Genomic DNA, 26217 nt, shown 5'->3' with positions numbered 1-26217 from the left:
CAGTCACATTTCAGTGTAACATTTCTATTTCCTCCACACAACTAATTTACAGGAAATAAAATGAAGAATACTAATCATTTTAACGTCCTTCAAAGAAGGAAATATGCTGTTTTTATGTGGAGAATGGAAAAATCTTCCCAAGTGTGTAACTTTTCCCTAATCTGTGAGAGCCATCTGTGGATGCTTAAGGATGTGAGTCTTGGACAACGATGACATCTGTGCTGATAGTGAGATCCTTGTGTATAAGGCAGTCATCTTTCTGACTCTTCTATATGCCTCCAAAACATGGACTATGTATAGACACCATCCCAGAACCCTTGGGGAATACTGTCAACGCTGTCTGAGATGGATTCTCCGCATCAGCTGTGAGGACAGATGTACTAACAGCAATATCCTTGAAGCAGCCAATTGCACCAGCATCGAAGCCAAGATCATCAAAGCCCACTTTTGCTGGGCCAGCCAAATGCTTAGGACGCTTGGATAAAGATATAGATGATAATGGAATAGTGTAGGTAAGAGGGCTTCAGATTGGTTTCACAGGTTGGTGCAACATCGGGGGCCTATACTGTACTGTACTGCGCTGTAATATTCTATGTTCTATGTTCGATGATGCCTGAGTTCTGACTACAGCAAGTCATCTTCCCCCAGCTTAAGGAAGGTACTTGAAAGAGAGGAGGACAAAGGAAGTATTTCAGATAATCCCGGAAAGCTTCCCTTGAGAAACGCAACTTCGATGTCAGCACATGAGACACCCTCCTTGCGATGGAACTGACTTGGAGGAAGCTCCTGCTTAAAGGGATACAATTCTTTCAGAACTCCCATCAGCAAGAGGCAGGACAGGAAAGGAACCAGAGGAATGAATGCCAACAATTTAAGCCTAGGACCAAATCCACCAACTGGAAACCTTGTGAAGTGTATGTTTGGAGATGTGGCTCTAGGATCAGATTCATTAGCCACACAAGGACCCACAGAGCCATAGTCAGTCATACAGACTTTCCTGGCTGGATAATTAGCGAGAAGCGAGAAGGGGACATGAAAAGTCTTTAGCTGGTAGGATTAGGGAAAACCCAAAGGCTTTCTATAGGTATGTCAGGAATAAAAGGATGACTAGGGTAGGTATCGGTCCAGTCAAGGATAGTAGTGGGAAGTTGTGTGTGGAGGCGGAGGAGATTGGAGAGACACTAAATCAATACTTTTCATCAGTATTCACTCAGGAACAGGACACTGTTGCTGATGTGAATATGGAGTCACAAATGATTAGAATGGATGGCCTGGAAATATGCAGGGAAGAGGTTCTGGGAATATTGGAGAAGATGAAAATAGATAAGTCTCCTGGGCCTGATGGCATTTACCCTAGGATCCTATGGGAAGCTAGGGAGGAGATAGCAGAGCCATTGGCCTGGATTTTTATGTCGTCATTGTCAACGGGAATAGTACCAGAGGACTAGAGGATAGTGAATGTGGTCCCCTTGTTCAAGAAAGGGAGTAGGGATAGCCCTAGTAACTATAGGCCAGTGAGTCTGACTTCAGTGGTGGGCAAAATCTTAGAGAGAATGGTAAGGGATAAGATTTATGAACATCTGGATAGAAATAATGTGATCAAGGATAGCCAGCATGGTTTTGTGAAGGGCAGGTCGTGCCTCACAAACCTTATTGAGTTCTTTGAGAAGGTGACTAAGGAAGTGGATGAGGGTAAAGCAGTAGATGTTGTGTATATGGATTTTAGTAAGGCGTTCGATAAGGTTCCCCATGGTAGGCTAATGCTAAAACTACGGAGGTATGGCATTGAGGATACATTAGAGGTTTGGATTAGGAATTGGCTGGCTGGAAGGAGACAGAGGGTAGTAGTTGATGGACTATGTTCATCTTGGAGTGCAGTTACTAGCGGTGTACCACAAGGATCTGTTTAGAGACCATTGCTTTTTGTTATCTTTATAAATGATCTAGAGGAAGGGCTTGAAAGCTGGGTAAGCAAGTTTGCGGATGACACAAAAGTCGGTGGAGTTGTGGATAGTGAGGAAGGAAGTGGTAGGTTACAGCGGGATATAGATAAGTTGCAGAGCTGGGCAGAAATGTGGCAAATGGAATTCAATGTAGCTAAGTGTGAAGTCATTCACTTTGGTAGGAGTAACAAGAAGATGGATTACTGGGCTAATGGTAGGTTACTTGGTAGTGTGGATGAGCAGAGGGATCTTGGTGTCCATATACACAGATCTCTGAAAGTTGCCACCCAGGTAAATAGTGCTGTGAGGAAGGCATATGGTGTACTGGGCTTTATTGGTAGAGGAATTGAGTTCCGGAGTCCTGAGGTCATGTTGCAACTGTATAAGACTCTGGTGTGGCCCCATCTGGAGTATTGTGTGCAGTTTTGGTCGCCATACTATAGGAAGGATGTGGAGGCATTGGAACGAGTGCAGAGGAGGTTTACCAGGATGTTGCCTGGAATGGTAGGAAGATCGTATGAGGAAAGGCTGAGGCACTTGGGGCTGTTCTCATTGGAGAAGAGAAGGTTTAGGGGAGATTTGATAGAGGTGTATAAGATGATTAGGGGTTTAGATAGGGTCGACACTGAGAACCTTTTACCGCTAATGGAGTCAGGTGTTACTAGGGGACACAGCTTTAAATTAAGGGGTGGTAGGTATAGGACAGATGTTAGGGGTAGATTCTTTACACAGCGGGTTGTGAGTTCATGGAATGCCCTGCCAGTAGCAGTGGTGAACTCTCCCTCTTTATGGTCATTTAAGCGGGCATTGGATAGGCATTTGGAAGTTATTGGGCTAGTGTAGGTTAGGTAGGATTCGGTCGGCGCAACATCGAGGGCCGAAGGGCCTGTACTGCGCTGTATCTTTCTATGTTCTATGTTCTATAATTATACGTAATGGTGAGTGATTCTTGATGACATTAAAAAACAAAAGGTGTTTCTGGATGAGCAGTGAAGGGCAGTCAACAGCCATCTAACTGCAAAGGAAATAAACAAGAGAAAAAAAAACAAAACCAGCAGAAAAGAAAAAGGGGACAATCGTTACAATTTGAACTTGTTGAATTAAATATTGAGTGCAGAAGCCTGTGGAGTAACCAGGCAGCAGGTGAGATACTAGCCTGGAGCTTGTGTTGAGCTTTATTGAAACAGTATAGTCGACTAAGGATAGTTATCAGACTGGAAGTAAGGTGGAGAATTGAAATAATAGGAAACTCAGGATCACAGTGAAATGAATGAGGGGTAGTGTTCAGCAAACATTTGCTCATGTCTGCCTTTGTTCTCCCTGATGAGAAGATGTACTTGGATAATATTTATTAAATGAGATGGTAATGTTTAAACTGGTGACTCCAGTTTAGAATTTCAGGGTGATATTGTCATTTATAATGCAAACATTTGAACACTTTTGCTAATCTGTGATTGGTTTGATGTGAAAGATTCATCAGAACTTCAAGAGGAAAATACCCTCTTATGACGTAAGGTAAAATATTGTCAACTTTATAAAGAAACAGCTGCAAAATATTTTAATTATATTATAGGGTCTTGTTGACTTGAAAGAACCTAGAGCTCTGTACAATTATTTTGAAGAAAGAAAGACTTGCATTTATATAGCACCATTTATGATTTCAGGATTTTACAAAGTTTTTCAGGTCCAGTGAAGTGTTCTAACACTGGGAATATCTCAATAACAAGAGCAGACTTGGATATTTGAATCTTGTCTTGAATACCAAATAATCTCCTGTATTTAAGGACAAATAACACAAATAAATCTTGTATTACATTTTTAATACGTTTAAAAACTTAACAAATTACTTTCAGGAGAATATTAAATCAATTGTAATTTTTATAAGATTTCCCAAGCCCTATTATTTTAGTATAGGGAAAGTAGATAGTACTGAGGCCTGAGGAGGTGCAGGATTAGATAAATACAAAGGTCTACAGAGATCAATCTCCCAGAGGCAGATTGGGTTATCATTACAGTTTGGTTCAGGGATTTCTCTGTCTGTTCTAAATCACAAATGTATAGATTCAGGGTTTGCTTCAAGATTTAAGTGTTTAATCTAGTGCAGCACTGAGTGAGAGCTGCACAGTCAGTGGTGCTATCTTTCTAGGAACAGATTAAACTCATTCAGCCTACATTACATGTGGATGCACAATTCAAAGAAGGGGAATTCGTTGTGTATCCTGATTGATATCTCCAAACCAGACTATCTGAACCTGATACTTTTAGGACAAATTGTTTATGCATTCCCCAATACTGCAAGTGTGTCTACATCTTGGAAAAAGCAATCCATTAAGTATGGAAACATTATGATAATGTGGATATAAAAGTCACTATATTAGAGCAAGTGTTTTTTTCGCTACATGTTTAGATCAGTGACAGCAAAAGGAACATTCAAATAAATTGTACTGCTTTCTGGAGCAGTAGTATTATGGTCTGTGATAACACACAGGGGAAAGGTGCAATCTGGCAACAAAATTATCAGTAGATTTTGGTAATCTCTCCTGAAAAGCTGCAAAGTTATACTTTTACATTGAATGCACAGTGATGTCTTGGTCACACAATGCACTTTCAATAATTTTTAACAGAAAAGACAAGCTTCTAATAAGCCAAACAGTGAGTACAATCTACACGTTGCACTGCACTGCAGCAACTCACCAAGACTCAATTGGCAGCAAATTCTAAACCCACAACCTCTACCAATCAAAATGGCAAGGACAGCAGATACATTAGAATCACCATCATCATAAGTCCTGACCTGTATTTGGTTGTTCCTTCATTGTCACTGGATCAAAATCCTGGAACTCCCTCCCTAACATCACTGAAGGGGTAACGACACCCCCAAGGGCTAGCAGTTCAAAGGAATGAGAATATTGAGTTTATTCAAAAAGAGATTTACTCCAATTTTAAAGGAATGAAAATTTTCTGAATTCTATATTCAGCTGGCATGGGTAGAGTGGGGATGAGGATTTCCCAGTGTGTCTGACATGACATTATTGATTAAACTTCAAACCCACTTCATTGGCTGGTAAGTACTTTGGGACATTCTGATAAGTGCAAGATTTTCTTTCTTTACCTCAAAGGTACTTTGTCAATTGAAAAAAAGAAGAGAAAATATTACACCAGCTCCAAAAAGACCAATAAATGAAAATGTACACTGACATATCAGGAGAATCCAACTACTTCAATTCAAAGTCTCTCAGACAGGGAAGAAAGACTGTCTTTAACACAAATATCCACAGCTGCTGAGGGCAAGTTACAAAGCCCAAATAAAACAAAGGAACTTAAATGGTCCCAAAACGCAGCCAGGAAAGTGCAGGTGATTTATGAGTGTCTTTTCAAATCCTTGGATCCTGCTGCAGTCTCATTGTTTACTTTGCACAATTTTGTTGCTTACTCCCCTATAGAGTCTGCTATGAAGGTGCTGTATTAAATATCTGTCCCAAAGGTAGGGGCAGGTTAATGTGCAGTGGCTGTTGAGTGATGATGTGAGGATTTGATTTTATTTTTTCATGGGATGTGGACATCCCTGGTTGGGTCAGTGTTTATCACTGTCCCTAGTGCCCTAAAGAAGATGATGACAAGCTGTCTTTCACAACGTAACAGTCTTAGGAGCTTAGATACAACTGTAGCACTGTTAGGAAGACAGTTCCAGGATTTTGACCCAGTGACAGGGTGATGAAGGCATTTGGCACGCTGACTTTCATTCAGTAGTTAAATGTCATGAAGAAGACATTGGTAAGGCCGTATTTGGAGTCCTGTATAAAATTCTGGCTGCTGTTCTATCGGAAGGATGTTATTAAACTGGAACGGGTGCAAAGACATTTACAATGATGTTACCGAGACTGGAGGAATTTGGTTAAAAGGAGAGACTGGGTAAACTGGGACCTTTTTTCACTGGAGCCTAGGAGGTTTAAGGGTGACCTTATTGAGGTTTATACAATCATGAGGGCCAAGGTCATTTCCCCAGTGTAGGAGAATCCAAAATTATAGGGCATTGGTTTGAGGTGAGAGGGGAAAAATTTAAAAGGGAGAAGCACCTTTTTCACACAGAGGGTGGTGTATATATGGAATGAGCTGCCATAGGAAGTGCTAGAAATGGGTACAATTACAATATCTGAAAGACATTCGGATAGATACATAGATAAGAAAGTTTAAGAGAGGTATGGGCCATTACAGGCAAATGAGTCTAGCTCAATTTAGGAAACCTGGTCAGCATGGACGAGTTAGACCTAACGGTCTGTTTCAGTGCTGTATGACTCTGTGACTCAATGACACAGAGGAACAGTGATATATTTCAAAATCATGATGGCGAGTGGATTGGAGGGGAACCACCAAGTGGTGGGTGTTCCCAACTGCTCCCCTTGGCCTTCCAGGTGGTAGAGGTTATGGATTTGGCAGGTTCTATTGAAGGAGACTTGGTGAGATCCTGCAATGCACCATGTAGATAGTACACACAAAGCTGCCATTTTGCATCATTGGTGAATGGGGTGCGAATCAAGTGTGCTGCTTTGTCCTGGATTGTGTCAGACTTCTTGAGTGTTGCTGGGGTTGCATCCATTCAGGCAAGTGGGGAGTATTCCATCACTCTCTTGACTTGTGCCTTGTAGATGGTGGACAGTCTCTAGGGGAAGCCAGGAGATGAGTCAATCACTGCAGTATTCTGAGTCTCTGACTTGTTCTGTTAGCCACAGTCCAGTTTATGGCTGGTCCAGTTCAGTTTCTGGTTAATGGTAAACCCCAGGAAGTTGATAATGGGGGAATTCAGTGATTGTAATGCCATTGAACATCAAGGGGAGATGGTAGGTTTCTCCTTTATTGGAGTTGCCATTGCCTGACTTAATGTGGCATTAATTTAATTTGCAATTCATCAGCCTAAGTCTAGGCCTGGGAGACAAGAAGGTCAATCTTTCTCACGACAGAAAGGCACAGAAATGTTTTCTTGTTGTGGGAAATAGCATTGTATCAGTCTGTTACAAATCAGCAATAAAACATAATTAAATAGCAGATCCACTAGTAAAGAGACCATTTCTTGAGAGGCCTTAAAATAATCTAGGCTTTAGGTGGCTAGTTCTAATCTATAAAATTACTGTTCCAAGCATAGAGTTGAATTTTTAGTTCCTATGCATATACATTTGCAATTATATCTGTCAGTCTGATGGGAAAGTCTACATTTATTAAAAACAAAACTGCGTACTTTGCTAAAACAATATAATTGTCTCTCACAGAATAAATTCATCAAAGCTGTAATATTTCAGAGAACAATTATTCCCTTCTTGTATTACATGTGCTTGGTTGTTCCATTTAGAGCAGACGATCTGACAACTTCCTAGCAGAGGCAGCAATGGCATAATGGTAATTCATCAGGGCTGGCAACAAACACAAATTATAACATTACAGCATTAACATGATTAACTGCTGCAGAATGGTGACATGTGTCACACTAGTAAAAGAGGGACATCTTAATGTTTAATAACCGTTGTGCAGTATTATTGGGTTATAAGTCATTCAATGACAATAATTCTTCGAATCATTTCACATAAAGGAAATATTGAGTTGCTGAAGGAAATATATGGACACTCTCAATGCTTTCTGAGGAAGTAGTAGTTATCATGTGAATGCAATGACAATCATTAGGGAATGGTTTCAACTTCAAGTATAATGTCACACACTTGCCATTCCATTACATAGAAAATAGAACATAGAACAGCACAGCACAGTACAATACAAATCCTTCCCCTTGATGTGCTGACCTTATATCCTACTCTAAGATCAAACTAACCTACATACCCTAAATTTTACTGCCTTCCATGTGCCTATTGAAGAGTTGCTTAAATGTCCCTAATATACTTGACTCTACCACCACTGCTGGCAATGCATTCCATGCACCCACCACTATCTTTAACATCTCCCCTAAACCTTCGTCCAATCACCTTAAAATTATCCCACCTCATGACAGCCATTTCCGCTCTTGGAAGAGATCCCTGGCTAACCTCTATCAAGCTACCTCTCATCCTTCTTTACTCCAATGTGAAAAGCCATAGCTTCCTTAACCTTTCTTCATAAGACATGTCCTCCTGTCCAGGCAGCATCCTGGTAAATCTCCACTGCACCCTTTCCAAAGCTTCCACATCCTTCCAATATTGAGATGATCAGAATGAAACATAATATTCCAAGTGATCTAAGCCAGGGCTTTGTAGAGATGCAGCAGATTTATAGAGAGGTAGTTTCTTTACTCAGAGAATAATAGAGGCATGGAATGCACTACCTGCAACAGTAGTAGACTCACCAACCTTAAGGCCATTTAATTGGTCATTGGATAGGCATGTGGATGAGAATGGAATACTGTAGGTTAGGTGGACTTCAGATTCGTTCCACAGGTCGGCACAACATCGAGGGCTAAAGGGCCTGCACTGTGCTGTAATGTTCTATGTCTATGTTGTATGTTCTATGCTCTAAGTCTTCTTAACTGCACTATCAATTTGGATGGCAACTTTGAGGGATCTATGAATGTGGGACCCAAGATCCCTTTGTTCCTCCACACTGCCAAGAACCCCGTCTTTAACTTTGTAATTGAGTTCAAATTTGACCTACTGAAATGAATTACTTCACACTTTTCCAGGTTGAACTCACTTTTCAGCCCAGCTTATCCTGTCATAGAATATAGAACATAGAACCAACGATGTTGTGCTGAATATTTGTCCGAGCTTAAGCACCTATCCAAGTACCTATCCAATTGCCGCTTAAAGGTTACCAATGATTCTGACTTCGCCACTCCCACAGGCAGCGCATTCCATGCCCCTACCACTCTCTGGGTAAAGAACCTCCCCCTCACATCCCCCCTATACCTTCCACCCTTCACCTTAAATTTATGTCCCCTTGTAACACTCTGGTGTACCCGGGGAAAAAGTCTCTGACTGTCTACGCTATCTATTCCTCTGATCATCTTATAGACCTCAATCAAGTCACCCCTCATCCTTCGCCATTCAATGAGAAAAGGCCTAGCACTCTCAGCTTATCCTCGTACGACCTATTCTCCATTCCAGGCAACCATCCTGGTAAATCTCCTCTGCACCCTCTCCAAAGCTTCCACATCCTTCCTAAAATGAGGTGACCAGAACTGCACACAGTACTCCAAATGTGGCCTTACCAAGGTCCTGTACAGCTGCAACATCACCTCACGACTCTTGAATTCAATCCCTCTGCTAATGAACGCTAATACATCATAGGCCTTCTTACAAGCTCTATCCACCTGAGTGGCAACTTTCAAAGAGCTATGAACATAGACCCCAAGATCCCTCTGCTCCTCCACCTTACTAAGAACCCTACCGTTAACCCTGTATTCTGCATTCTTATTTGTCCTTTCAAAATGGACAACCTCACACTTGACAGGGTTGAACTCCATCTGCCACTCCTCAGCCCAGCTCTGCATCATATCTAAGTCCCTTTGCAGCCAACAGCCCTTGTCACTATTCACAACTCCACCAATCTTCGTATCATCTGCAAATTTACTGACCCACCCTTCGACTCCCTCATCCAAGTCATTAATAAAAATTACAAACAGCAGAGGACCCAGAACTGATCCCTGAGGAACTCCACTTGTAACTGGGCTCCAGGTTGAATATTTACCATCTACCACCACTCTCTGACTTCAACCAGTTAGCCAGTTCTCTATCCAACTGGCCAAACTTCCCATTATCCCATGCCTTCTGACTTTCCGCATAAGCCTACCATAGGGAACCTTATCAAATGCCTTACTAAAATCCATGTACATCACATCCAATGATCTACCCTCATCCACATGCTTGGTCACCTCCTCAAAGAATTCAGTAAGACTTGTAAGGCAAGACCTACCCTCACAAATCCATGCTGGCTGTCCCTAATCAAGCAGTGTCTTTCCAGATACTCATAAATCCTATCCCGATCCTATCACATCCTGTTAATGTCCTGTTGCAACCTGCAACAGCCCTCCACACTATCCACAACTCCATAAACCTTCACGTCATTGGCAAACTTACTAACCCATCCTTCCACTTCCTCATCCATGTCATTTATAAAAATCTCAAAGAACAGAGGTCCCAGAAGATATCAATGCAGAACACCACTGGTCACCGAGCTCCAGCTGGATACTTTCCATCTACTACCATCTCTGTCTTCTATGGGCCAGACAATTTTGTACCCAGACGGCCAGATTTCCCTGTATCCCATGCCTCCTTACTTTCTGAATGAGCCTACCATGGGAACCTTCTCAAGTGCTTTGCTAAAATCCATATACACCATATCCATTGCTCCACCCTACCTGTATCAATGTGTTTTGTCACATCCTCAAAGAATTCAATAAGGCAGTAACACAATTATGAACTATTCAACTGCATTTTCAGTCCTGATTTGTTTCTGAAACAAAACTGACACGATCGACTTTGCAAAAAAAAGGCTTCTAATCAAGTTGTGCCTTGAAGGTTAGTAAGCCTCACTCCCTATGACATTAGTGAGGCAATTTATTGATCAAAGCTTCCCAAAGTGGAGGTGTGGACCCCACATGGGATCATGAGATGGAATTTTGGGACTGCGAGCTTGATAGCAGCAATGGCCAATGTGAAGCTCTGAGTGAGTTTTAATAGCTGTAACAGAGACATCAAACATTTCAAGCCTTGAGTTGGGATTACAGTGGGAAAAGGTTTGGGGAGCACTGATCTAGGTAAAAATGTGCAGCAAAATTACCATAGTGTCACATGCTGTACTGTTGTGTCCCATACTTGAATATGAGGCAAACACTTTGCAAACACTTGAATATAGGGCAAAAACACAACAACCAATCCGTGTATCACAAGATTTCACAACCAAGAGAATGACCAGATTATCTGTTGTTAGTGCTATTGATTGAGGGTCGGTGCCCAATGTAGATAAAGCCATAGGGATCCCTTACATCTGCTTTTATCGACATCCAAAGACATCTCATTTGACAATGGCATGAACTATAAAGAAACAGAATTACTTGAAAGGAGATGTGTCAGTTTGACACAGTTGGTATTTTTCTGAACTCTGTGTCAAGAGGTCTTTCAGTCAATGACAACCAGAATTTAGCATATTAGCCAGGCAGATGTTTCAGTGCAGTGTTGACAGAATATGTCATTGTTGGATGTGCTGTCATTGGATAAAATGATAAAAGCAGATGAAAGGGATTTCTATGGCTTTATCTGCAGTTACATAGTGCACCGGTCCTCATTCAATTACAGTAACACCAGATTATCTGGTCATTCTCTTCTTGGTTGTGAAGTCTTACCACAGATTGGTTGCAGTGTGTTTGCCCTATATTCAAGTGTTTGCCCTTCAAGCATACTTTGTGATTTAGAGGATGTGATGGCACTATAAAAATGCAAATTTGTTTGAATTTCTGTAATGAATAGGTGAAAAAATGTACATACAGAAGATAGACATAACTCTCCTTCCATGAAAAATAGGAAAGAACAACATGATATCTAAACTGCAATATAAACAGATCTGAATGGTGGCTCAGTGGTTAGCACTGCTACCTCACAGTAGTAGACCTGTAACAGCAATGTTGGTGTGCAAACATGATGGTGTGTTGAAGTGGCAGACAACTGGAAGCTCAGGGCCACTTTTACAGACAGAATGTAGGTGTTCACAGATGACAGAATCCCTACAGTGTGGAAACAGGTCATTCGGCCCATCAACTCCACGTCATGCCCCCTTATCCTTGTAACCCTGCATTTACCATAGTCAATTTACCTAACCTGCACATTTTTGGATTGTGGCAAGAAACCAAATCACCCGGAGGAAACACACACAGACACAGGGTGAATGTGCAAACTTCACACTGACAGTCACCCGATGGTGGGATTGAACCCAGGTACTTGGTGCTGTGAGGCAGCAGTGCTAACCACTGATCCACCGTACCATCTGAAAATGTGCTCTGCAAAGCAGTCACCCAGTTTGCATTTCATCTCCCTAACGTAGAGAAAGTGTGTGTGTGTGTAGTGTGCAAAGCGTCTTAAATCTGTGAGGGGGTGCATGTGTGAGTGTGTGTGTCTATAAGGGTGCGTGTAGGTGTCTGTGTGCGCGTCTGAGTGTACCTGTGTCCATGTGTATGCGAGAGTGTGTTTGTGTAGGAATATCTGTGTGTGTGTGTAGTGCAATGGTGATCACCTGTAATGTGACATGAACCCAAGGTCCTGGTTGAGGCCCTCCCTATGGGTACCGAACTTAGCTATCAGCCTCTGCTTGGCCACTTTTCGCTGCTGCTTGTCCCGAAGTCCACCTTGGAGGATGGTCACCCAAAGGTCCGAGGCTGAATGTCCTGGACCACTGAAGTGTTCCCCAACTTCAGTGGTCCAGGACATTCAGCCTCGGACCTTCGGGTGACCATCCTTCAAGGTGAACTTCGGGACAGGCAGCAGAGAAAAGTGACCGAGCAGAGGCTGATAGCTAAGTTCAGTACCCATAGGGAGGGCCTCAACCAGGACCTTGGGTTCACGTCACATTACAGGTGATCACCATTGCACTACATACACACACAGATATTCCTACACACACACACACTCTCACATACACACGGACACAGCTACACATAGACACGCACACAGACACCCACACACACCCTTATAGACACACACACTCCCACACTCACACATGCACCCCCTCACAGACTTAAGACACTCTGCACTCACTACACACACACACACTTTCTCACACTCACAACCCCCACCCCAGACACACAAAGACCCACATGCACACATATATTTTGTGGGGTGAATTTGTACTTGCAGAGTTACATTGTACTTTGCTCAAAAACTGCATGCATTCATGTAGAACTCTGAGCTCAAAAACTGCATGAATTTATGTAAAACTCTGTTATCTCACTTTTTAGATTAGAATCAATCCAAATATCAGGGCATAGACAGAGAACACAGGGGGCCAACACCTTCAACATATTGTCTAGCTATCACCATTGTTAACAGCTAGCCCGAGAATGCAACTTTTAAAAAAAAGGTTTTGTGATTTACACATAAAAGAAGTGAAACTATCACTGTATTCTAACAGGTGAAAGGCTTAACAGACAATCAATTTTTCAATGTATAATTTCAGTTACATCACACTGTAAATTTTTGCTATAAATTCTGTGTTACGATCGAGCCCTCCACTACCACCTGATGAAGGAGCGTCGCTCCGAAAACTAGTGTGCTTCCAATTAAACCTGTTGGACTATAACCTGGTGTTGTGTGATTTTTAACTTTGTACACCCCAGTCCAACACCGGCATCTCCAAATCGTAAAAATATTGGTAAGTCAGCAAGGGTATAAACGGGGCATCTGACAAAAATCGGCAGAGGTAACTGTCGTCTGCTAACATATAATAGCTCTCAGCTCTTAGAGAAAGTATAATCTATTTACCACAGTACTGCGGCCCACCATCTAATTTCCTGATAGGAGAAACTACACAGAAAACATTCCTGACAGACGGATCAGCAGAGAAGACATAGAAAGTTCTGGAAGACACGTAACCTAGCTGTAAAAAAATTTCGAGAGACTAAATTCTATTGTTTTATTATATAATTGGGACTTGTATTTATTGAAACAGCATACCATTAGAATCTTGCATTATTTGGGAATATTTATTATTCGGTCTGCTAATAGTTTAGTTTATTTGTTCAGTTAGAGTTAGATAAATAAACTTTTACTTGTGGTGTCAAAAACTCACTAAAAATGCTATCCATGATGACCTCATCGTCACTGATGCTCCTTAATGAGTCCAACTGCAGCACCATGCAACTACTTGGGAGCTGCAAGTGAACATACTATCTATACATTTGGTCAACATGGACACTGGATGTGTCCCTGATTTCCCACCTATTGCAGGAAGAGAATTCTACAGGGCTGATGTTCTCTTGCCAATTTGATGCTTACCAACAATGAACTAGGAATCAATCACCCAACCTTACCTGCTGTTTACCAAAGTCGATTTCTGTGTCTCTCTTGCAATTCCTAACAAACTGCAAATATCAAAAATAAGGATTCTACATTCTATCGCTTTCTTACCCATTAAAACATTCTCCTTATTAATCTTAAAACATGTTCTAGGGCTTCTACAGGGTTTATTCAATCATCAGTGCGCGTGATTTTCTGCTTCAGAACTGAGAATCCCGAGGCTTGGATTTTCCTCTGACCTTGAGCAGCTTCTGAAACGTGTTTTAAAAGTTAATGATAAATTTCCTTTGTATTGCAAGATTGGAAAATATAGATTTTCTAAATATTTTACTGATACTTCAAGGTTTTGATCCCAAATCAAATTCATACTATGATTTCTTGGGTATGCTCTGTAAGTTGAATAATGCTACACAAACATTTAAGCAGATGATTATAATGACTTGTTCATTCAAACATTGCTTTTTGTAACTTCTCCTAAATTGCATAAAATTCACAAATTTCCAGCTTTTTGTCCATCATGGAAGGGAAAGTTCATGAGGCAAACAAATAAGTGAAAGCTATGACCATAGCGCATATAAAGCAGCTGCCTTTTTGAGTCACTAACCTCGCAAGCGATGTCTTCTGCAGAATAAGTTTTCTACTTATTTCTCTTAACCCTCACCTCCCATCCCCATTCATTTCAATACATGGAAGAACAGTTGACCTAGTCATTGCATTATCAAAGATAACTTGTCTCAATGCTATGCACTTAGAGGAACCCAATGATACATATCTGTAAAGCTTAGCTTTTCATGTCACTGTTGTCATCACTGCTTTTTTATTTGTACTTTGCTGTGACTGTTTTATCATTATTTTATAGGTCTTAATATATAAAAACTGAGAGGTTAGTCAAACTGATAATGTGTTGCTTATCAGGCTTATGCCCGAAATGTCGATTCTCATGCTCCTCGGATGCTGCCTGACCTGCTGTGCTTTTCTAGCACCACACTCTCAACTCTCAACATACCAGAGAAGGAAATGTAGAGTAATAGTGTAGGGGAATTGGTCTGGGTAGGTTATCCTTCGGCGGGTTGTTGTGGACGTGTTGGACCAAATGGCCTGTTTCCACACAATAGGGATTCTATGATGGTAAAATGGTTTATGCTTAATTTCTAACACCAAGATAGTGGTAGTTAGTGAGTTTTGAGATTTGTAGCTCAGGTTGAGGTTCTGGCTGTAGGTTTGCTCAATGAGCTGGAAGGTTCATTTTTAGAAGGTTCGTCACCATAATAGGTAAATTCTTCAGTGAGCCTCCGGATGAAGCACTGGTGGCGTAGCCCGATATCTATTTATATGTGTGGAATGCCTTAAATTGGTGATGTCATTTCCGGTTCTTTTTCTCAGGGGGTGGTAAATGGGATCCAAGTCAGTGTGTGTGTTGATAGAGTTCTGGTTGGAATGCCATGCTTCTAGGAATTCTCATTCATGTTTCTGTTTGGCCTATCCTAGGATGGATGTGTTCTCCCAGTCGAAGTGTGTCCTTCCTCATCTGTATCTAAGGATACTAGTGAGAGTGGGTCATGTCTTTTTGTGGCTAGTTGATGTTCATGTATCCTGGTGTCTAGTTTTCTGCCTGTTTGTCCAATGTAATATTTGTTACAGTTCTTGCAAGGTATTTTGTAAATGACATTAGTTTTGCTTGTTGTCTGCAAAGGGACTTCTAAGTTTATTAGCTGCTGTTTTAGTGTGTTGGTGGGTTTGTGGGCTACCATGATGCCAAGGGTTCTGAGTAGTCTGGCAGTCATTTCTGAGAGGTCTTTGATGTAGGGCAGAGTGGCTCGGGTTTTTGGATGAGTTTTGTCTGCTTGTTTGGGTTTGTTGCTGAGAAATTGGTGGACTGTGTTCATTGGGTACCCATTGTTTTTGAATACATGGTGTAGATGATTTTACTTTGCTCTGCGTAGTTCCTGTTTTGCAATGTGTGGAAGCTTGTTGATTTCTTGTTCTAATGCAGCTTTGTTTGTGGATGTTAGGATGATTGCTTCTGTAGTTCAATATTTGGTCCATGTGTTGTTTGCCTGTCTATCCCTAAACACTTAGGTGATAGAGATATACCTTCTCGAATTGCTGTAATCCTTTAAGCGTAGGTCCACTCATAATGCTGTTTTAAAGAAAGGAGTTCTGGGATTTGACCCAGTGAAGGAACAACAATACATTTCCAAATCAGGATGATGTATAGCTTGGACAGGAATGTGTAAACAGTAGTAGTCCCATGTATCCACTGCCCTCGTCCTTAACATGGTTGTGATCACAGGCTTGGAAGTATTGTTGATGAACCTAGTGTTCAGTGGTCACTGTTCATTAAAGCTTGCACAATAGAAAGGGTCAAGCACAGCAAAGTGAGTCAATAAACTGAAGTGACAAAAAGTCTTTTATTGTGGTGACTTGTACCCTGGTGTTGGATTACTTGAACTAAAGTTTTTGATAAACAAAGGAATAATCTTTTGCCTTCCTCAGCTTCAAAGAAAAGGGTGAATAATGTCAAGTAGGTAATATGGTTTTTTAAATTTCTTCCAAATGATCTTGGATTCTTGATTCTGTTCTGACTCAACTGTATGGTCCAATGGCAGTACAGCAATTCATTTTAGATATTTGTAATATCTTTCTACCCTTTACATATTTACAGAAAGCTCCACTAGTTTAGGTCAAGAGTGCATGGCCAATGATTGGACAACATAAGACTGTGAAAACGTACGTGCATTTCAACAGTAACTAACCATCAATCAGCTTTTGGAGTCTGAATGCCTGAGCTACTTCACTTAGATGTGGAGGTGCTAGTGTTGGATTGCGGTGGATAAAATCAGAAGTCACATGATACCATGTTATAGTCCAACAGGTGACTGTGTCCTACTTTGTAAAGTTAGATGATTTACAGTCCTTTTTTTTTCTCTGGACTCTGCCCTCAAAAGGCAATTCAACTGAAAGTTAAGATTGGTAAGTCAATGCACCTAGCAGAACAGCATGAAAATTCTTAAACTGGACAATGAACACTACTGAAAGAAATACATTTGAAAATGGTAACTTGTGAAAAATGGCAGCTCTACAGTGACTACACAAACAATTGCTGGCAAACAGCCATAATACAAAGGCATGAAAACAGAAAATGGAGAAAGTTGCAAGTCTGCCAGCATCTGTGCAAAGAGTCACTACTTCAAGTCCCACATGATGTCTGCAGAATTGAGTTGGTAGAAAATATATTGCATACTTTAATTAATAGGTGGAATAGGATAATTGTGAGGAACAGATGTTGAGGGTGCACAGAGCAGGAAGTGCTAGTGGTGAGGGTAGAGATATAAAATAAGTGCAAACGATATCACATGAAAAGAACAAAATGGGTCTTTGCCAACAAGACATGATGGGGGGGGGGGGGGGGGGGGGGGGGAAAGGGCCGTGTTTCAGAAGAGAGAGAGAGAGATATTGAGGGTTGTCTGCTGTTTTAATTTAAAACCCTTTAGGGGGCGTGGGTTGTTCAGACTGAATGGGAAGATAAATGAATGATCAAAATGTATTTAGTTTTATAGGAAGGCTTAATAAATCTTAGGTTGCATTACATGTAAAATCAATATTTTTATTCAAATATTACATTTTACAAGTACTCAGACCAGATTTCCAAAGCAGTCAGTTCTCCACGTGAAACATCATCCAAAACATACAGCTCATTGTATTGTTTCACTCTTGACTTCTTTCCCTTTGATGCAGCAAAATATTCAAAAAAGACTGCGATTTAGATTATTTAATGGCAATAACCAGACATGTTAACACAATAGCCATTGTTTGCAATGGGCATTTAATTCAATCCAGCAAACATCACCTTGTGATTCCTTGTCCTCAGTCCCCTTCATTATGAAGGACATTAATCTCTATCTTTTCCAAAAAATAAACCTGCATTAAACATGCCTTAACTTAGTTGAAGGTTATAGTGAGAATATTTTTCAGGTTATAATGTAAACAAGTTCGCTCACATTCAGTCTACTGGTTGCATGCCTTAGCAATAGACTTTTGGATTTGTTAGTTTTGTTCCAACGCAGAAATCACCATTTCTGTCTTCTATGACAAGAAAAGCAATTCTCAGTGGGGAAGGAGAATAAGGATGCAAAGGTATTTTAATAGTTCAGGCTATAAACAGCTATCTTTTCCTTTATATTATATCAATATTTGCAAGTTTGACAAGGTTAATTGAGGAAGCAGACAGAATTGCATTACTTTATCCAATGATAACATTTGTGGTTCAGAAAGTTGCAAGGTTGCATAAACTTACAACTCCTATTATAATTGCCTGTCACAATTAAATATTATTCCGTGACATCATTATAGGCCTGTCCTTTCGATTAGCGATCCAGGATTGCATCCAATAGCTTCCATTTCATGCCTTGTAAATTCAGTTGACCCCATTAAGTTTATTATTTAAGATGCTAAATTGATTGGAGAAGACATCTCCCAATTTCTATCTCAGTTTACTTTAACCATTTGTGTACTGGATCAGGTATCTCACTTTCAAATTGTTTGATAATGTTTAATATAAATCTATTCAAAAAAGGGATAAAGGGCAGTACGGAGGATGGTTTAGTTAGTAAAATCTGCTTTGAAAAAATTGTTAAAGAGAAGCTGTCAGCTGGTCAGCAAGTAATATCAATAGCTCAGCATCATTCTACTGTTACATCAAACTTTCTCAATTGAAATGTCACATCAGCATTCCTACGGAGATGCACTTTCATCTTCAACACACTAGCTTTGCTGCCTCTGTGAAAAAGACCGTTCAAACAAGGAAGATTAAGGAGAATGTCTGCTGAGAACTGGGTAAAAATGTCTATGCTCAAGCCCTTTACAGACTAATCTTTCAGAAAGAAGATAGGTTTTCACAGACTGAGGGTGAAGGTACTTATCCAATTTAGTATCCGCAGTTCATGACAACGCCTAGTTCATCAAACAAGTGTTCAGCCATCCTACTCTGCCTTTTGTAGGCTTGAGACACTGTTCCCTTGTCTAGTTACATCAGTCCACCTGATCTGGTTTGGCTTTACTTTCTCTCTTCCTGACAACAGTAACATTGGAATTGGGCCCCAGTCTATCCTGAATTGTTTTTGCTTTTTCCCATAATTAGTCTTTTTGCATATTGCTTCTCAGCTTTCATTCAATATTCTAAGTTGGGGCATTTCCAGTAACCTACCAGTATTCAAATTTGCAGTAATTTACCACACTTTTCCTTTTCTCATGAGATATAGAACATAGAACAATAAAGCACAGAACAGGCCCTTCGGCCCACGATGTTGTGCCGAACATCTATCGTAGATTAAGCACCCATCCATGTACCTATCCAATTGCCGCTTAAAGGTCGCCAATGATTTTGACTCTACCACTCCCACGGGCAGCGCATTCCATGCCCCCACCACTCTCTGGGTAAAGAACCGACCCCTGCCATCTCCCCTATACCTTCCACCCTTCACCTTAAATTTATGTCCCCTTGTAACACTCTGTTGTACCCAGGGAAAAAGTTTCTGACTGTCTACTCTATCGATTCCTCTGATCATCTTATAAACCTCTATCAAGTCACCCCTCATCCTTCGCCATTCCAACGAGAAAAGGCCGAGAACTCTCGACCTATCCTCGTACGACCTATTCTCCATTCCAGGCAACATCCTGGTAAATCTTCTCTGCACCCTCTCCAAAGCTTCCACATCTTTCCTAAAGTGAGGCGACCAGAACTGCACACAGTACTCCAAATGTGGCCTAACCAAAGTCCTGTACAGCTGCAACATCACTTCACGACTCTTGAATTCAATCCCTCTGCTAATGAACGCTAATACACCATAGGCCTTCTTACAAGCTCTATCCACCTGAGTGGCAACTTTCAAAGAACAATGTACATAGACCCCAAGATCCCTCTGTTCCTCTACCTGACTAAGAACCCTACCGTTAACCCTGTATTCCGCATTCTTATTTGTCCTTCCAAAATGGACAACCTCACACTTGGCAGGGTTGAACTCCATCTGCCACTCCTCAGCCCAGCTCTGCATCATATCTAAGTCCCTTTGCAGCCGACAACAGCCCTCCTCACTGTCCACAACTCCACCAATCTTCATATCATCTGCAAATTTACTGACCCACCCTTCGACTCCCTCATCCAAGTCATTAATAAAAATTACAAACAGCAGAGGTCCAGAACTGATCCCTGCGGAACTCCACTTGTAACTGGGCTCCAGGCTGAATATTTACCATCTACCACCATTCTCTGACTTCGACCGGTTAGCCAGCTTTCTATCCAATTGGCCAAATTTCCCTCTATCCCATGCCTCCTGACTTTCCGCATAAGCCTACCATGGGGAACCTTATCAAATGCCTTATTAAAATCCATGTACACTACATCCACTGCTCTACCCTCATCCACATGCTTGGTCACCTCCTCAAAGAATTCAATAAGACTTGTAAGGCAAGACCTACCCTTCACAAATCCGTGCTGGCTGTCCTTAATCAAGCAGTGTCTTTCCAGATACTCATAAATCCTATCCCTCAGTGCCCTTTCCATTACTTTGCCTACCACAGAAGAAAGACTAACTGGCCTGTAATTCCCGGGGTTATCCCTATTCCCTTTTTTGAACAGGGGCACAACATTCACTACTCTCCAGTCCCCTGGTACCACCCCCGTTGACAGTGAAGACGAAAAGATCATTGCCAACAGTACTGCAATTTCCTCTCTTGCTTCCCACATAATCCTAGGATATATCCCGTCAGGCCCGGGGGACTTGTCTATCCTCAAGTTGTTCAAAATGTCCAACACATCTTCCTTCCTAACAAGTATCTCTTCTAGCTTACCAGTCCGTTTCACACTCTTCTCTTCAACAATACGGTCCCTCTCGTTCGTAAATACTGAAGAAAAGTACTCATTCAAGACCTCTCCTATCTCTTCCGACTCAATACACAATCTCCCACTACTGTCCTTGATCGGACCTACCCTCGTTCTCGTCATTCTCATGTTTCTCACATACGCATAGAATGCCTTGGGGTTATCCTTGATCCTATCCGTCAAGGATTTTTCATGCCCTCTCTTAGCTCTCCTAATCCCTTTCTTCAGGTCCCTTCTGGCTATCCCGTATCCCTCCACTGCTCTGTCTGAACCCTGTTTCCTCAACCTTATGTAAGCCTCCTTCTTCCTCTTTACTAGACATTCAACCTCCCTCGTCAACCAAGGCTCCCTCACACGACCATTTCTTTCCTGCCTGATAGGTACATGCATATCAAGGACACGTCGTATCTGTTCCTTGAAAAAGTTCCACATTTCCACCACATCCTTCTCTGGCAGCCTATGCTCCCAACTTATGCTCCTCAAATCCTGTCTTACAGCATCGTAATTCCCCTTCCCCCAATTGTAAAATCTACCCTGTTGTGCGCACCTATCTCTCTCCATAACCAAGGTGAAAGTCACAGAATTGTGGTCACCATCACCAAAATGTTCACCCACTAACAAGCCCATCACTTGTCCCGGTTCATTACCGAGTACCAAATCCAATATGGCCTCCCCTCTGGTTGGACAATCTACATACGGAGTTAGAAAAGCTTCCTGGACACACTGCACAAACACCTTATTTCTGATACTCCTTGCATTGAAGTATACGCACTTGAGCCCATCTCTGTGTCCGCAAGTATTCCCTGTCAGTGCTACCTTCTCCACAGCCTCCCTACATTCTTGGACATCCTGACAAACAGCTAGCTTACTTGCTGGACTACAAGTCCGGATCCCATCCCCCTACAAAATTAGTTTAAACCCCCTCGAATAGTGCTAGCAAACCTACCCCCCAGGATATTGGTGCCCTTCTGGTTCAGGTGCAACCCGTCCTGTTTGTACAGGTCCCACCTTCCCCAGAATGCAGTCCAATTGTCCAAATACCTGAAGCCCTCCCTCCTACACCATCCTTGCAGCCACGTGTTCAACTGCACTCTCTCCCTATTCCTTGCCTCACTGTCACGTGGCACCGGCAACAACCCAGAGATGACGACTCTGTCTGTCCTAGCTTTTAGCTTCCAGCCTAACTCCCTGAGCTCTTGAATGACCTCCCCACCCCTCTTCCTACCTATGTTGTTGGTGCCAATGTGTACCACGACTTCTGGCTGCACACCCTCCCCCTTAAGGATTCTGAAGACACGGTCCGAGACGTCTGTTTTGACAATCTGTCCAGCATGATTAATTCAATCCCTCTCTCTCCCTTAACAATGAAGTACACTGTGTGTGTACAATTTGGAAGTTCTGCCTCTGCTCTCGACAATAGCCTTGGCAGATTAAATCTGCTGACATGGCAGTAATCTTGGGTAGACCACTGTAAAAATACAGACACTGGGAAAATTCAGCATGATGGGAGAGCAGAGCAGCTCAGATTTTACACATAGATAAAAGAAGGAGAAGGTATATGTCGTAGAGACAAAATAAAAAGCAAACCAGAAATGCTATGACAGAGGATGCTGGTTCAGTTTAAAAAAACAAATATTTTTAAGATGTTCTTTACTCAAATTGAGAAGTGTGTGAAGTACTCTGTTTACAATATTACTGAGGAGATTGGGATGTGAAGATGGGTAGAGAGAGAGAGCGAGAGAGAGAGAGCGAGAGAGAGAGAGCGAGAGAGAGAGCGAGAGAGAGAGAGCGAGCGAGGAGAGATGGACTGAGCTACCTTGCTGTATCCTTGAACTTTCTGATAGCCTTTAGGAACAGTTCATAATTAAACCAGCTTAACTAGATCGACCCATTTGTACTTTCAAAAGCAGATGGTTCTTATTGCTTCAGCCACAAATGGGATACAATGAACTGATAGACAGCTACTTCATTTCACCACTAGGCTGTATTTCACTTTACACAATCTTGTACTTCGAACTAAAACTAGTTTGAAATATTTAAATCTGACCTGGGTATTCAACGGGAAAGTAACATTTGATCACTACTTGCCACACATTTAGATAGCTTTAAGTCAAAACATTTAAAATATTTTTAGAACAGCAACATTTTGTTAATATATTGACAGGATATTGAAAAAAACTAAAGTTCTGAGGAAGGGTCACTGAACCCGAAACATTCACTCTGATTTCTCTTCACAGATGCTGCCAGACCTGCTGAGCTTTTCCAGAACTTCTGTTTTTGTTATTGAAAAAAACTAGATTGGCTGACAGATTAAGAATCTAAAGCAATGTTCTATAATAGATAAATTTGAAGTGGATTCTACCTCGTGAAATGGTGTTTCATAACTAATATGGAACAGAAATTACATTCTATAAAAAAACTTTTTCTTTTGCAAAGTAATTAGATCCATGCGTTAATGTACAGACAATGAACAAGTCAGCAAAGACAATGGCAGTCCAACATTGATCCAAATCAAAGAAACACTGGTATCTTTTTCATTCATGCAAACAGCATGGATTCCTCTTTATTTTATACAGGTGCAAAATAATGATATTAGGCTGGCTATTTTACAAACACAGGACTAGTATGTTAGAAGCTTTTGAAGAACTAATTTTGATGAACTTTGATGGATAATTTGACAGTAAGTGATTGATTGGGATTTGCCCTTTTGCTTAGAGTGGATTTATCATAAATATCATCCTGTAATCTCTAATACTTTTGAACCAACTTTGCTACACATTTCAGCATCCATAAATGTAATAGGGTCCCTATTTAGAACCATTTCTATAAACTGGTTGTTAGCAGCAATATAACAATCCTGAACAATCTCAGGCACCATTGTGCACTATCGAATTCCACCTTGCAAATTGAAATTACTATCTATATCCTTTAACCTTCTTTTGTTCTGCTGGTAGAGGAAGGCACAAACTAAAATACATTTTATGGCTGTGTTAACAGAGGCTATAGTGTTGGTTGGGTAAGTCAACACACCTTTCCCAAGACTCCAAGTTTATTATTCATCCTTTAACTATGGGAATGTCAAACCCAATTCTGTGGCTCCATCACACCTCTTTTTCCAATGTGCTGCACTACCTCATATCAGGAATCACTGATCAAACTTGGAACAATCCTGTTCTATAACATTAAGGACCTGTGATTCTATGAAAGGAATAAAGGAACAATCAATGGATTAAAAAGGATCATCTACTGTTGTTATTGCTAGACTTACTGCAGCTCCAGCTTAACAACTTCATTTTAAATATGATACTATGTCATTCAAGTATTGCAGAATTACCAGATATTTGTACTGATTATGTTCCTAAACATACGTAAAATCGCTGCTGAAATAAAGCACTCAAAGAAGTTCTGAAGTTGGTGTGATCTGTGATCATAAACTAGATTGTGAAGCAAAGGTTTTTCTTCATATCACTGAACGCCATGGGACTGTGTTGAGATTGCCTATTTTTAAACTTGCTATTTTTCATGGCGTCTCCCCACAGATAAGTGTCACAGACCCATCAAGTAAATCATTCACATTCAATGCCACAATTTCATGAGGCCCTGAGGAACAATCTTGGGAATTGGGCAAAGCCACAAACACCTGCGATCCAACATTGCTGAGATGCGTTTCCTCGAGGGATACAACCTGTTCAGTGGCAGGCATTTGTTCTGATGCTTGGATAACCTATATTGAAAAAAACAAAGTAAGCAGCATGACAAACAGAATAATAAATTACAAGACTCAGTATTGGAAATGCTCAGTGCTTCAGACAGAATTTGTAGTGTGAGGAGGGAAGGGTTAATGCTTCAGATCCACAATCCTTCTTCAGACTTCCATCACCTTACGGCTGCAGAGTTCATAAGGAGAAAAATTGAGCCGTCCACCTGTAACATTATCTGATCCTGAAGGCTATAAACCTCAGTTAGCTGGATAGCCAGTTTTTGAAGCAAATGATGTCAACAGCATGGGTTCAATTCCCACACCAGCTGAGGTTACCATGAAGGACTCGCCTTCTCAACCTCTCCCCTTGCCTGAGGCGTGGTGACCCCAGGTTAAACTATCACCATTCTTTCTAATGGTCTGGCAAGACTATAGTGATTTTATCTTTAGATCTGAAACATTACTCTTTCCTTTCCCTTTCCACAGATGCTGCTTGTTCTGAGAAGTCAGTGTAGTATGTTCTGCTCTAACATGCATTGTGTCAGCGCGAATTGGCTATAACGTGACTGGTGAACTGTGGACATCATTTGGATAATGCAAACGTTCTACTTAATGGCCATAGCGATTTTCTATTAGCAATCTTCTACAGCGGGATTTTTTAATTGCGGTTTTCCATAGCATGATTTTCTATAGTGCAAAATTGCAGGGGAATACAACTGTTATGTTATAGCAGAATGATCTGCATTTTATTTCAACACTTTTAAAAAAAACATACAAAATGCAAGATGCTAAGATGGTGCTGTTCTTTTGTCAACCATCTACTGCCAACTTTACAAACTGGCTGAACCTGGATTCAGGGAACAGCGTCATAAAGTTTGCAGAAACCAAACTTAATACAATAACAATGATGAGGATAATTCAAGGCTTTGAGATGGTAGGATGGTTAAGCAGAAATATCAACTCATCTGGAAAAGTATGAGGTGATGCTTTTTGGGAGAACTTATATATGATACTTTCTTCCCATAAATGAAGCTACTTTTAAATGTTTGGATGAGTAGAAATGTTATAAACAAATCTTTAAACGTAGCAGGGCAAATAGTAAATGGGTTAAAACGGACACCCTGGGTTTATAATCAGAGGAATAGAACATGAAAGCAAAGAAAGTTACGTTAGAACTTCATACATCACTGAGTCAGGCTCAGCTGAAACACTGAGTAAATTAATAACTTGTGATCACAGATTAAAGAACATTAGCAAAAGATCCAGAAGAAAGATGTACAGAATAATTTCAAATGTTCAGAATAATTTGGGAACGCAAGTTTAAAAGTTGTTAGAAACTGTTCTATTTTAAAATAATTTTTAAATTATTGGTCAAGTCTTCGAAGGTATACAATTACAAGGTTACAATTAAAAGCAGGGCTAAACATGACTGTTTTGTCCAAGAGCCAGCATGTCAACTCCTCATTCTGCTGTTTGGAAAAGAGGTTGCAACTGGTACCATGTTACACTGCAAGTTTGTATGCAACAGGTTTGAGAATTACCTTTGGCTCCACAAGTCAAAAATCAGCACGTTATCACCCAGTCCTCCCTCTCACTCAACCTTTTAACACCCGACGAAAAAAATATTATAAATCCAATGGAAATTGTTTATGCTACCTTAGTTACAATCAATAACAGAGGAAAATTGATCATTTAATAAGAATCCAAGCCCAT

At 41.0% G+C, this 26217-nt stretch overlaps 1 protein-coding gene across 4 annotated transcripts in view; it reads right to left on the bottom strand.

Annotated features, from left to right (window-relative positions):
* Window positions 1–23408: 23408 nt before the first annotated feature.
* zbtb40 (zinc finger and BTB domain containing 40) overlaps window positions 23409–26217 on the bottom strand; it is a 124318-nt gene continuing 121509 nt past the window's right edge. For all 4 annotated transcript variants that reach the window (XM_060852192.1, XM_060852195.1, XM_060852193.1 and 1 more), the window contains one exon: window positions 23409–24528. In XM_060852192.1, coding sequence (XP_060708175.1) covers window positions 24325–24528 — 204 coding nt within the window. In that variant the 3' untranslated portion in view covers window positions 23409–24324. The remainder of the gene's footprint in view (window positions 24529–26217) is intronic.

Source organism: Hemiscyllium ocellatum, chromosome 37 (genome assembly GCF_020745735.1).
Source record: "Hemiscyllium ocellatum isolate sHemOce1 chromosome 37, sHemOce1.pat.X.cur, whole genome shotgun sequence".
Taxonomy (NCBI): Eukaryota; Metazoa; Chordata; class Chondrichthyes; order Orectolobiformes; family Hemiscylliidae; genus Hemiscyllium; species Hemiscyllium ocellatum.
The sequence above is the reverse complement of the archived record's forward strand: the minus strand, read 5'-3'. Positions and strand labels throughout refer to the sequence as shown.